General features: G+C 40.8%; 1 protein-coding gene across 4 annotated transcripts in view; it reads right to left on the bottom strand.

Annotated features, from left to right (window-relative positions):
- Positions 1-13,911, bottom strand: part of HTT (huntingtin) — a 211,461-nt gene extending 197,550 nt beyond the window's left edge. For all 4 annotated transcript variants that reach the window (XM_027836315.1, XM_027836318.1, XM_027836316.1 and 1 more), the window contains exon 1: positions 13,685-13,911. In XM_027836315.1, the coding sequence (XP_027692116.1) occupies positions 13,685-13,911 (227 nt within the window). The remainder of the gene's footprint in view (positions 1-13,684) is intronic.
- Positions 13,912-14,201: the final 290 nt, after the last annotated feature.

Here is a 14,201-nt window from a genome sequence, read left to right as displayed (position 1 = left end):
GGATGGATGGATGGATGGATGGATGGATGGATGGATGGATGGATGGAGGTGACGGTAAGGATAAAGAACAGTTAGGAGTTTAAGGCTTAGGAAAAGTTAAAATGATAAAAGATTATGATCAGATAATGGAATTTTGGAGTTCATGATCATGGAAGTAGAATACCTGTAGGTGATGGCAAGTTCTAGGGTATGAGCATCTCTGTGTATAGCTAAAGTAGAATGAAGATAGGTCATAGGAACTAAGTAGACTGAGGAACTGGGAAGTCAAGGTAGTTGAGGACATAAATTCGTATGTTGAAGACCCCTGATATGGAGGCAGAAGTTGAGGTGGAAAAACCATCAGCCAGGCACTGAATTCACTGAGGAAAGGAGAATGTTCTATAGGTGGATAAATAACAGCCACCACCCTTAACTGCTTTCCCTATCAGTCTTCATTAGTAGGCCAGATGTTTAGCAAAACTGCATGCTGCATAATTAGTTTTAAAAGAGATATACAATGAGATATCCATTTTCATATGTGGCCAATGTTGATATCTGTTTGATGTGTATACATATATATGTACATACATGTATACACAAACAATATGTAGATTAAAAAATACACAAAACTAAACACACAAGAGCATCCAATCATATGTCATCAATGATAGTAGTCTCTCATAGCAAAGAAAACGAGGTTTAACTCAGAGGAATGGGACTGCACAAGATTTCTGATTTATTATGAAAAGGACCATTGGTATCTGGATAATAGATACCAGATAAGGAGTTATGATTTCTTATTCAGAAAGACAAACGTCTTCAAGCAACTTTCATTTCTATACTACTAATATGACAGTTGGGCATTTAAAGTTTTTCAATCGTCAAGTCATATTTGTAAAATTTCACAGAATGAAAAATTACAGAGCTGGAAGAGTTGGGTCATCCAGCTCAACTTGCAACTGAAATATGAATCGACTCAATAAAAAACCTAACAAGTTGTCATCTAGCCTCTAGCTTGAAAATCTTCAGGAAATTAGAAGTCACTGTGTTTTCAGATAGCACATTCTACTACTCGATGGCTAAAATAATTAGAAAATGTTTCCTTATATTGAGGCAAAATCTGACTCCGGCATCTTTCACCTACCTTCCATCTTCTGGGGCCATGAAGAAAAAATCTAATGCCTATTTAAATATATGAAGATAGTAATACCACCCCTAAGTCTTTTCTCTAGATTTTAAGATTTCCTCACCATCCTGGCTGCACTATTCTAGACATATTTCAACATATTCCTAAAATGTATCACCCAGAAATGGACAAAATACTTCAGATGTGAAGCCTGGGAAAAGAATAGTAGGACTCATATTAACTTTTATTCAAGTGACTGGAATCCTTTCCATCTATCAATTAATGTAGCAAAAACATAGTAAACTAAAGCCCCAAATTTAAAAACCAACAATAGTTTCACCATTCTACCACCAATTCAATAAAGGTACTGATTTCTACTTTAAAATCTGTATTAAAAAAATCAAACATTACTCCCATTCTTAGAATGCTCAATAATTTTAATCAAAAGCTAAATTTGAACACGCATCCATTTTTATATGTTGAAATTGATGGCCACTGCTCTTAATTCTCTATCAATCTTTTCCCCAATTCCTCAATTGTTTGAGAGGATAGCTACCACAATAAATGACACTGTGATCATCAGAATCAGGAAGTTTTTAACAGACAACTCCAATGTAAAGAGACGATTTTAGCAATGTCCTTCATCCTGACACAACAGAGCTTAATTTCAAAACTGAAATTCAAGAAAAAATGGTCAAGTTATACAAGACAAGTCTCAACGTAATCTTTACCTTTGAATTAAAAGCCAGGTTTTGGCATGATTTATGATTCCCTCACCTACTCAACGAAAAATGAAACAAAGCACAAATGTGCAAAGCATGGACTGTATTAAAAGAAAAAGATTTCAGGAAAAAAGTGAAAGGAACTTAAGAACAGAATGAAGAAAGTCAAAGGTACTGCATATGTTGGTGCTGACAAAAAAGGAGGATTAAAAAGGACTGCAAAAAACTTTCTTAAAAGCACATTGCTGATCTACTAAACTGTAAGCATTTGGAGGACAGGAACAGCGTCTTATTTATATATGTTACTAAATCTCCAAGTGCCTAGCAAAATAATAGAATCTTAATGAATGCAGCCTTTATGGTCAAACAATATGAGGGGCAGCAGGGGGCAGCTAGGTGGAGCAGTGGATAGAGCACCAACCCTGGAGTCAGGAGGACCTGAGTTCAAATTCAGACCCAGACACATAACACTTACTAGCTATGTGACTCTGGGCAAGTCACTTAACCCCAACTGCCTTGCCAAAAAAAAAAATGAGAGGCAGCAGTGCGGCTGAAAGGATCCAGACTCAGAGCCAAAACACCTGGGTTCAAGTCTCACCTCAGACATATACTGGCTGTGTAATCCTAAGCAAGTCATACCCTCTCAATGCCCCCCTACAATATAAAGATGCCTTAAATAAAACTGCTAAAAATGAGACATACTGTTAGGAATAAGAACACAATAAACAAAAGAGAAAGCATCGTTCTATCCTGTACAAAGCCATGTACTAACATCTGGAGTATATAATACACCATTCTAGTTGCCCAATTTCAAACAAAGCTGAAGAAGACATAAGAGGTTCAAGTAAAAAAATCATACAAGGATCTTCATGATGGGAAATCAAAAACAGAAAGACAGATACATTCAATGTGTAAAATCGAGCCCTTACCTCCAAAATCATTTTTATTCAATGTTATTGAACTTTAATTTAGCATAAAAAAGTTTTAACAGCAGAAGAGTAAGGAGAAAGTCTCTAACATTTGAATCATAGGATGTGCTGGAGTTAAAACCTGGATTACTTGAGGCAACAAATGAAAACCCTCCCAATCACTTGACTGGAATTAGAAGAAATACTTTTGTGATAAAGAGGCATTCCAGCTGAACTGGGACTTCTTCAGGAAACAAGTTTCATTAGAAGTTAATCCTTTATATAGGTTAAATCTACCAGTCCCAATGGTTCTGAAGAAGTTTATTATCAACAAAATAAGCTGTTTGTAGTTATGCATCACAAGTGTACAGAGTAATAACTGCTAGGAAACGGGGCAGATAAATGGCGCAATGGATACAGCACTGGCCCAGGATTCAGGAGGACCTGAGTTCAAATCCGACCTCAGACACATAACACTTACTAGCTGTGTTACCCTGGGCAAGTCACTTAACCCCCATTGCTCTCCCCGCCCCCCAAAAAAAAACTATGGGGAAAATACATTGCAAAATTCAAACATGATTCAATTCCCTTAGTTAAATTCTTCTTTCTACTCAGAGTCTTACTTAGCTACAAATTACAAATATCTTTAAAGGCAGAATCTCAATACCAACCATAATAGTACCAAGCAGATAAAAGAAACCTGAAGTGAACTTATTGTACAGTAGAATTTCAATTGCCATACAAAAACTATTATTAGGAAGCAGAGTAGACTGTATTATAATATAATTAGCATTTCTTAATTTCTCTCCTGAAGAAGATATCCATCTCTCTTAACTGTCCAAATGCTTCTGAGTGATTACAGATCTTTCTTAATAGGCTCTAGTAGGATGTTTGGCAGTCGGTAGATGATACAATCAGCACAATATAATCCACAAACAGAAAGATTGACATGGCCTGGCTATGAACAGGGAATCCCTCTACCATTTGAACTTTGTACTTGACACCTTCCTTGATAGTTGCAAACATCTTTAGTGAGCATAAATCCCTCCTGTTTTATGCTCACTTGACATAATCTGTTGTGTCCTTCATCAAATCTTCTATGATTTTGACATGTGCATGAGATTCCTTATTAGAGGAAAGCCTTTTTCTCTACTGAATCAAATGCTTTTTAATAAATAATCAACAAACCACAAGCATAACGAGATCCTATATCTTCTACACCTTTCTTAACTGGAAAGAAGAGATTCGCTATAAATGTTGCTGTTGTCCAGTTGTTTCAGCAATGGTCCAGATCCTTGTGACCCCTTTGGGGTTTTCTTGGCAAAGATACTGAAGTGATTTGCCATTCCTTCTCCAGTTCATTTTACAGATGAGGAAACTGAGACAAATAGGGTTAAGTGACTTGCCCAGGGTCACACAGCAAGTGTTTAAAGCGAAGAGCCCATATTTGAACTCAGGTCTTCCTGACTCCAGGCTCAGCACTCTATCCACTGTGCCACCTAGCTGCCCTATTTTGTTCAATCGTGTCTGACTCCGTGACCCTATTTGGGATTTTCTTGACAAAGACACTGGAGCAGTTTGCCATTTCCTTCTCCTGCTCATTTTATAGATGAGGAAACTGAGGCAAACAGGGTTATAAGTGGCCCAAGGTCACATAGCTAGTAAGTGTCTGAGACCAGACTGGAACTGAGGAAGATGAGTCTTCCTGACTCCAGGCCAGGTGTTCTATCCACTGCACCACCTATTTGCAAAAGCCTGGCCGTACCTTTTTCATATCTTCACCAAAGATGGATGCCCCTAATGCTTGTGTACACTCTTCTCACAAAGATTCCATATAGATGGGGAAGTAGGAATAGATGTCATTAATTACTGATACCCTGATTCCCTTTTTCCAATATTAATAACATTCAAAATTGTTTCCAAGTGTTTAGTACTCTCTCCTTTTTCGGTTATCTTTATTATCAGTCCCTCACCATTTTCAAAATCATGTGTCCCTCCCCACCTCTCAGCAGCATAAATTTCCTCTGTGTATGCTCGGTCCAGTAAAACTACTCTTTCCATCTTTGTTCTCTCTGATGTCACTTCTACTTCCTCCTGTAGTACACTGGGGACTCTAACGTCAGAGACCTGTTACCGACAGAGAAAAACAGTTCATTATAGAAACCCATTTTTCATCTGTTTCTAGTCTTCCTTCCAGTTTTATCCTTAAATGTTCCAAAAATAATCCATCTCTAACGGGTTTTTCGCCAGTCTCTCTATAAATCTGTTCTTCCCTCCACCATTTCCTGCTGTTTTGAGGCAGTATCACTGATAGTCTTTCCCCATCCTTCTCTGAGTTTACAAACAAATTTACATTCTAAACCAGCATTGCCTTTGGCTGACACATTTTTTTAATTTGATAAGGAGCTAAAATATTTGCTGATATTCAAACATCTGAACCAAAATATTGAACGTGGCTCTAGCACTGCTGATCCACAGAACAATAGAAAGAACTAACCCATAAAACATATGAACTAACCCATAAAACATATGCTTTCTACAAGGGACTTGATGAATTTTACTTCCAAAGACAGACTTTCAAGTGGAACATAAACACCAAAAAAACTGAGATCAGTTTGTGACTCATAATGAATACCGTGGTACAGGTGAGGTGGTCGTGGTCTAACGAAAACCACAAAGAACCATAAGTCAAGAGACCCAAGTTAATTTCCCAGTTACCCCACTAACTAGCTGCCTGACCACCACACATCACTTTACCTCTCAGGGACTGTTTCCTCATGTGTAAAATGAGGGAGTTGAACTAGATAATATCTATGGTCCCTGCTGGATAAAAAATTTGAGGATTCTAAGCTTTTGGAACACAGATGGAAACTTCTGTGCCTGTTCTATTGATGAATGTCTGTGTTTTCAAACAGCAAAAAACACTGAATAAATCCACTGTAATACTTGTTAATTTTGTTTCAGTTCCTGGAACTAATATACAATACCACTTGGACATGCTGAGTCTTTAAGACGTGAACTGACATTCTACAAATATATTTTTATCTGATCTAAAATAATTTAAATCTATCTATTTTGGAAAGCTAGCCTTAAAGCAACCTCTTATATTTTATCTAAAGGTTAAAAAAAAATCCAAGTTGTGTCAAATTGGCAGGGGAAGAAGAGAGATATCCTTTTTAGGTTAGGTTTTAAAATCAGAAAAACATTTGATCTGGACAACTAATAAATATACTGTGTGTGAGGCTTTCTGGTTCATACTAGATTATTTTGCACTAGGTAAAAAATATATTTAACTATTTTTACTTCCTTTAAGGACAACAGAATAAAGTTTGGAGATGAGTTGAATCCAAACTGCAAAGGCACACCGAATTTCCTAAAAATCCTCTTCTCTCAAGGTTTTCCAAACATTCTTCTTAGCATCAAGCCGGAAAAATTCTAATTTGGGTATAATAGTATAGGAAAAAAAAAATCAACATATCTTACCAAAACAAAAATGTCTGTTTTCACTGAAACTCTTCCACAGAACTACAGATACAACTGCCTTTTGAATATCAAAAACAAAAGTACAAAATCAAAACCGACTTAATGGTCACAAGATGAAGAGTCAATTCCATAATTCAATATACATATATTAGGCATCCACTTAATACAATATGCTTGGAAGGTCTTTGAAGTGCTTTGTTTTGGTTTGGTTTGTTTTGGGGGTGGGGGGCAATTGGAATTAAGTGACTTGCCCAGGGTCACACTGCTAGTAAGTGTCGGATGTTAAATTTTAACTCAGGTGCTCCTGACTCCAGGGCAAGTGCTCCATCCACGGAGCCATCCAGCTGCCATGCCCTGCCCTGTCTCCTCCCCACACCCAAGTGCTTCTTTCTAAGGACTGTCATTATATGGCTGTTTGGCCACACCATGTTCAAAAATAAATCGCTCATGAAATACAAGTTGAAAAGAAAAAGATGCTATATTAAAATATATTTCACTGGTCTGAATATAGGCCATAATTTCCCCAAATCTGGCTCATAAAATACCTGAGAGCAGCCTATAACCACCTTCTTCTTAGGACCATAGCCTGAGCCCTGCTAGTCTCCCCAGAAGCAGCAGTAGCAACAGTTTCTCCAGTTTCCAGCATCTCTCCTTTCCCTGCATCACCAAGACATAGGAAGAGTGTAACAAGTATACGAAAAGAAGGGGAGTCTGCCTTTCCGGAGTTTGTTCAGACTCTGCTTTCCACTTGGAACGTTCAAAATATGTTCCCCACGAAGATGACTCCTAACAGACCAGTAATAAAATAGAAAAATAGGCACTGATGGCATATTTCAGTCAAATGAGGTTTCCAAGTTTTTCAATTTAGTTATGGGAGTGAGAAAGGAGGGGAGGGCAAGTAAATATGCCTTATTTGCATTAGCCTCTTCCTCCGCTTAAAATCATGGGATCACAGATTTAGCAGAAAGAGAGGGACTTTAAAGGTCATCTAAGTCCAGCAGTTTTTCAACCTTTTTATTCATACATTCAGTAAAATATTTTTGAGCACGTACCCCAAAATTAGTTATTCATAAGTCATATACATATACTACAGAACCAATGCTTTTGTAAATTATAAAACTTAGACACAAAATAGAAATGTAAAGAGAATGAAATAAAGATGAAATAACATTTTCTTCTACAGTCAGCAGAGAGCCACTAGTTTCTTAAGTAGGAAAGTAACAAGATCAGTTAATCACTTTGGCAGCTATGCAGAGAATGGATCAGAATTGGGAGAGGTATGAAATAGGAAAACCAAATAGAAAGTTATTGGAACAGTCCTGGCAAGAATAAGGGCCTGAATCAGGGTGGTGATCATTTCTTAAGAGAAGGGGACAGATATGAGAGATGTACAGGTAGAAAAACAGTATTTGGTAGATGACTGAATATATGAGTACGAGTTAAGGAGCTGAGGATAACAACAAACTTGTGAACTTGGCTGACTTCTAAAAGCATGGTGGTGCCTTCAACAGTAGTAGAGGAATTCAGAAAAGCAGTGGATTTGGGGAAAAAATAAATAATAGAGATCTTCCCATACACGCCTGCTAAGAGAGCCAGCCAATGAGCACAGAGCCATCAGACGGTGCTTGCTTTCAGGTTGTCTGGGGAATTGGGTGTAGATATGATGTGGGGAGGTAGGAAAGTAATTTCTCCAAAGACCCTTGAACAGCCAATGAAGTAGGTGAATGAGGGTCAAAGGGAGCCAGGGTCAATGGAAAGAGGTTGATAATTTTCACAGTAGTAGGAGGGAGCAGAGTGGAGTAATGTCATGGGGTACCAGGTAAGGGGGAAGGTATGGTTGTATTGGAGATTATGGTTAGGATGGGACTCATCTTCCCACCCTCCAAATGGGTGATCCTGAAGCCCATGGACTCCTGCCACAGTCCTCCCACCCTCACTATCTATAGGACCCTAGGCAGATCATTTAACCCCTTTGAGTCCCAATTTCTAAACCTGTAAAAATGGGGATAATACCACATGGACATTGTGAGGAAGGGAGTCAAATATAAAGTGCTTTGCAAACTTTAACATGCTATATAATGATTTTGTGGATGACAGAAACTGAGGTTCAGAAGGTTAAAGAACTACATCAAGTTCATATAAGTACTAAGGGGCAAAGCTATATTTTGAACCCAGGCCCTCTCTTCTGCAAACCTAGCATTCTTTCCACTAAATGTTTACTTCAATACTTCACAAGTATTTTAAACAGTCTGAGTACTCCCTCCACCAATACAGAGTGAAAATCCTGTTGACCTTAGTCTCATTTCATGCTTTGTTGTAGCACCAAAAAAAAAATGTATCAAAAGGTTACAGGCCAACCAGTTGATAGAGGTTCTCTGAACTTAGCTAACCACAGCTACCAAAATGATCTTCCTAAGGCACAGGTTTGACTATATCACTATTGTGCTCAAAAAATCTTCAGTAGGGGCAACTAGGTGGAGAAGTGGATAGAGCACTGACCCTTGAGTCAGGAGGACCTGAGTTCAAATCCAGCCTCAGACATTTGACACTTACTAGCTGTGTGACTCTGGGCAAGCCACTTAACCCCATTTGCCTAGCCCCCCCCAAAAAGGGGGGGGAGGGGGAATCTTCTGTAGCCCTACACTGCCTTGCAGACAAAATAACCCCTGAGCCTAGCCTAGGGTGGGGAAACTACGGCCTCAAGGCCACATGTGGCCATCTAGGTCCTCAAGTGCAGCCCTTTAACTGAATCCAAACTTCACAGAACAAATACCCTTAATAAAAGGATATGTTCTATACAACTTGGACTCAGTCAAAAGGCCACACCCAAGGACCTAGAAGTCCACATGTGGCCTCAAGGCCACAGGTTCCCCACCCCTGGTCTAGCCTTCAAGTCCCTTAACAATCTGACTCCAGCCTATCTTTCTAGCCTCATCTCAGTATCAAACTATGTTCCACCTATAGCATAGCAAGGTACTATGTTCAAAGCTGAAATTCAAAAACTAAAACTAAATCCTGACCTCAAGGAATTTATAGTTTATTCACATTACTCCTCATCACATAGGCTTTCTAACACCCTCCTTTCCAGCCACACTGGCCTTCTAATGACTTTCTAAACTCACAATGCTATCTCTTGCTTCTAAACATTTGCACACCCTCCTCAACCTCTTCTCACAATCCTTATTGATCCTTTCATCAAGGTTGAACTTAAAAATCACACACACACACACACACAGAGGAAGCTTTGGTCCTTTCAATCGTTGATGTTCATTTGCTGTTCAGTCGTTTTAATGGTTTCTGACTCGAGGTGACCCCTTTTGGAGTGGTTTGCCATTTCCTTCTCCAGCTCATTTTACAGATGAGGAAACTTAGGCAAACAGGATGAAATGACTCACCCAGGGTCACACAGCTAGTAAGTGCCTGTTAATGCTCATAGCTTTCTCAAATTAGAGTACATATACTTAAGGGGTACAGCTGTGTACCAGCTGTATCCCTTCCCCTCCCACAGAATGTAAATTTCTAGAAGGCAAGGGAGGTTGCAGTCTAATCTTTCTAATGAAGCCCAACCTCACAGCTCTAGTTTACATTTCTTAAATATTTGCTGAATTGAACAGAATGGTAAGGCTTAAGATGATTCTAGTTTATCATTCTAAAATTTAACCTGGCACATTTTTGCATGGCAAAATCTCATCAACTTTAAACCAGTGCTTTCTAACAGTAATTTTTTACATGGCATTAACCATACATTAACCAAGACCAAGAATCCTCCCAAAGCCTTCATAGGGAAGCTAGAATGAATGCAAAAGTTATTCTAATCATTCACACTGGAAAAACAAAAGCAGATGAAAAACATAAGCTGCTCAGTCTATAATATGAATCTAGATTGACAGTCCATCAAAATGCATACCTTGAACACCAATTAAGATAAAAAAACTGAGCCCAGAATTGAACATAAAGAGATTGGGCTAGCTCACATTTGAGATACTACTGAGTGCCTAGTTACTTGCAAATTCCAAACTCCTCATTGCCATAAATATCCATCCCTTTAATATCATTAGTGATAACTCATGTCTATAAATTATGATACGCCAAAACCGTGAAAGAATCAAATTATAAATAACCCTAACAGCGCTGGAAAGATTCATAGCAGGTATAAAGAAACAACAGCATATTACTAGCAATGACTTGAATATGAAAAGTAAAGTTTAAAACTCTGAGGGTCTACCTCCACATAAATAGGATTAGCAAAAATGACAACAAATGAAAACGGCAATTGTTGGTCCAGTTATGGGAGAATGGGCACACTATGGACCGCTGATAGAACTGTGAATTGATCCAAGCACTCTGGAAAACAATTTGGAACTATATCTTAAATATCACTAAACTATATATACACCCTTTGACCCAGCAATACCACTGTTAGGCATATATCCTAAAAAGGTTAAAGACAGAAGGAAAAGATTCATATGGACAAATATTCATAGTAGCACTTTTTCTTTTGTCAAAAAACTGGAAACAAAGTGGGTGCATATTGATCAAGGGAATGGTTTAACAAATCGTGGTATATGACTGTAATGGAAAAATAAGAGAATAATGAACATGAGAAAAATGAATATGACAGATTCAGAGAAACCTGATAAGATTTCTAGAATCTGATACAGGGTGAAATGAGTAAATCCAAGACAACAATGTGTATGATTACCACAATAATGTTAAGGAAAACAATGAAAGACTTCAAAACTCTGAACCATGCAAAAACCAATCATGACTTTAGAATAATGAAGCATTCGCCACACCTACAGGCAGAGAGGTGATGGACTAGAGGTGTAGAATGAGACAATTTTAGATAAGGCCAATTATGTTGATGTGTTTTGCTTGACTATTTTGTTGATGTTATACATAAGGGCTTTTACTTGGGGAATAAGTCATAGGTTACTTCCAAAAAAATGTAACAAAAGGTTTATGGCAAACAATGATAGGCTTCTCTAAACCTGGCTAGGTTATTCACACAGCTACCAAAATCATCTCCTTTAAGATAGAGGTCTTAGTGAAAAAAAGATGCAAAGAGCAGCTAGGTGGCACAATGGATACAGCTCTGGCCCTGGAGTCAGGAGGACCTGAGTTCAAATGTGACCTTAGACACTTGACACTTATTAGCTGTGTGACCCTGGGCAAGTCACTTAACCCCACTGCCTAGCAAAAAAAAAAAAACAAGAACAAAAAAAGATGCAAAAAAGAAAAGAGGTTTAACATTTATAACATTTTTAAAATACACAGAAGAAAACAAAGCTCTGAAGGGGATACAAGCTGGCTAATTGATTACTACCTTGTTAAATTTAATATATGCTATTTTTCAAAGCAAACTGCCTGTAATGGGTTGTTTTGCGTCTGTAGAAACATAATCTTATAGTAAAAATAAACTCTTGATTTAAATACTATTTTAAGCTAGCATTAGTGACCAGGACAAAAAGGTGGGCCAGTTGTATAGCAAAACTGAGAGACCAAAGATGGTTTATTCCACTGTTCCCCCAGTATCCTTAGACACTAAAAGCACCAGAGTCACATTCCCAGTACATTGGGCAGATTCTCTAAGGAGGATTTATGTGAAGACACACAAGAATTTACAGGGTGAAAAAGGGGTTCTGCCTGGCATTGGTGGAGAAAGAACTTACACCTATGGACATTTGGGTCCAACAAAGTAGTTAAAGTAATTCTGCACAATTATTTTTCAGTGAATTATATTCTTATTTATTTACAATGATATTACTACAAAGGTATAAGACTATATTCAGGCCAATATTCACTGACATCATCTTTACTCTTTCTGATAAAAAACAGACAAAACTTCACATCAAGTCCTCAGCTTTCATAGTGGCCTATATATGTTTCAATTAAGTAAATTCTCAAGAATACAGAGTAGCAGACAACTAGGCAAATAGTCTATAAAAGCATGACATTTGTTAAGTTCAGTCTTATTTATTTTATTCTTATATGTGTGGTCTTCCCGTTAGAATGTGAGCTCTGTGACAACAAAGATTGTCACTTTTCTATCTGCAATCCCAGTGCTTGATAGATAGTAAGCACTTCAATGCTTTTTCATTCATTCAAATTGACATGTTTTTGTAATTTGCATCTCGGAATTATCATATGTGCCAAGTTCAAACGAGTTACAAATAACATAGGGAAAACATATTCAAGACTATCTTACTAGTCTTCTAACAATTTAACTATTGCCCCCAGAAGCATTTTTCTTTCCAAGAGAAAAAAAATGAACTTCAGGCAATTTTCCCAAATACTATCACTACTACTATCTCTACTTTATTCAAAATTAAAATTCTTGGACTAAGAATAAGTCCATCTCATTTTCATTATTATGTACAACCTATGCAAATTCTTCAAGACCAACATGGAAAGTGAGAAGTTAGGCCCCTTAATCATCATCGTCATCATCATCATGTCGACCCTGACTAGAACTTAACATTCTGGAATTTAGTAATGAAGCCAAAATTTTCAGCTGTAAAAGGGTCAGCTTTAGGGTTCTTTTTGTAATGTACCCCCGCCCCTCACACTGGACATCCTTTGCCCCACCCCTCACCCCCACGATGACCCAAGTCATTAGCTTTTTAAATGCTGGCACAATTAACTCTACATAAACCTTTTTCACTGACCACAGCTTCTAGATTTCATTCAAATTCCTGAACCTTCCTTCCCCTCAAACTTTGAGAAGCGGCAAGCGCCCTAGCAATCTAGCAGGAAGCAGAAAGGCTGCTGACGGCAGCCGGGAGGAGGAGGACCGATCCTCTGGAAATACGCGGACTGAGGGCACTGGTCTGAAGTCTTCGAGGAAATTGACGGGAAGAGAAACAGGTCCCTCGGTTCCGGGATCTCTCAGGGGCGTAGGAATCTCTCCTCGCACAGGGCTACGGGAGTCCCAGCCCAGAAAGGGGAAGAAGGTTGGGGATCCCTCGGTAACCCCCGAGGGCTGGGGAGGAGGAGGATGGGGACCTCAGGTCCCCTCCTCAAGGCACGCACGGGTCTCTATAAAGTCCCCCAAGCCGGGGAGGAGACAGGGCGAGAAGCCAAGGAGGTGACACGCTGAGGGGTCCCCATGTCCTGTCGGGGTCGGGGAGGGGACAGGACGGCGGGTCCCCATGATGTCCGCTCGGGGTCTAGGAGGGGACGGGGGTCAGGTCCCCACACTGTCCCCTCAGGTTGGCAGGTGGAGGGACGAGGACAACTCCCTCAGGACCAGGGAGGTGACGGACTGAGGGGTCCCCGCGTCCCCTCCGGGCCAGGCCAACAGGTGCTCGGGCCGCCGGCCCCCTGGGGCGGGGAGGGGAGGAGGATGCAGCCCCACCCCCATTTCCACTCCCCCCTGCCTTGGGGTCAGAGGGCGGCCCACACCGGGGTCCCGGGAGGGGCCGGGGCGCCGCGCTCTCCCCGCCCGGCCAGCGCCAGCCACTCACGGTCGGTGCGCCGGCTCCTCCACCCCGGACGGCCCGGGCTGCGGCGGCGGCGGCGGCGGCGGCTGCTGGGACTGCTGCTGCGGCGACTGCTGGGGCGGCTGCGCCTGAGGCTGCTGCGGAGGCTGCGCCGGCGGCGGCGGCTGCTGCTGCTGCTGTTGCTGCTGCTGCTGCTGCTGGAAGGACTTGAGGGACTCGAATGCCTTCATCAGCTTCTCCAGGGTGGCCATGGCGGCCTGTCAGCGGGAGGCCCCGCGGCTCCCGGCGCCAGCCCCGGGCCCGGCGTGGCCCCCTGCGCCCTCCCCGGCGGCCCCCGGCCTCTCCCGCGTTTCCGCGGCCCCACTCAGCAGCCGGGAAATGAATGGAACGTTTGGCAAAGACCCGGGACGGCGCGGAGCGTCGCCGCCATCTTGAAACTGTCCCGGCAGCCCCCGCGACGGGAAGCGGCCCTCGGCGCGGGGTTGAGCGGGGAGGAGGCACTGACACTAACGAGAGGGGGCGCCGCGGGGAGTGACAGCGA

Source organism: Vombatus ursinus, unplaced genomic scaffold (genome assembly GCF_900497805.2).
Source record: "Vombatus ursinus unplaced genomic scaffold, bare-nosed wombat genome assembly UNPS02014818.1, whole genome shotgun sequence".
Lineage (NCBI taxonomy): Eukaryota > Metazoa > Chordata > Mammalia > Diprotodontia > Vombatidae > Vombatus > Vombatus ursinus.
Note: the sequence above shows the minus strand (reverse complement) of the source record. Positions and strands in the feature narration are given on the sequence as shown.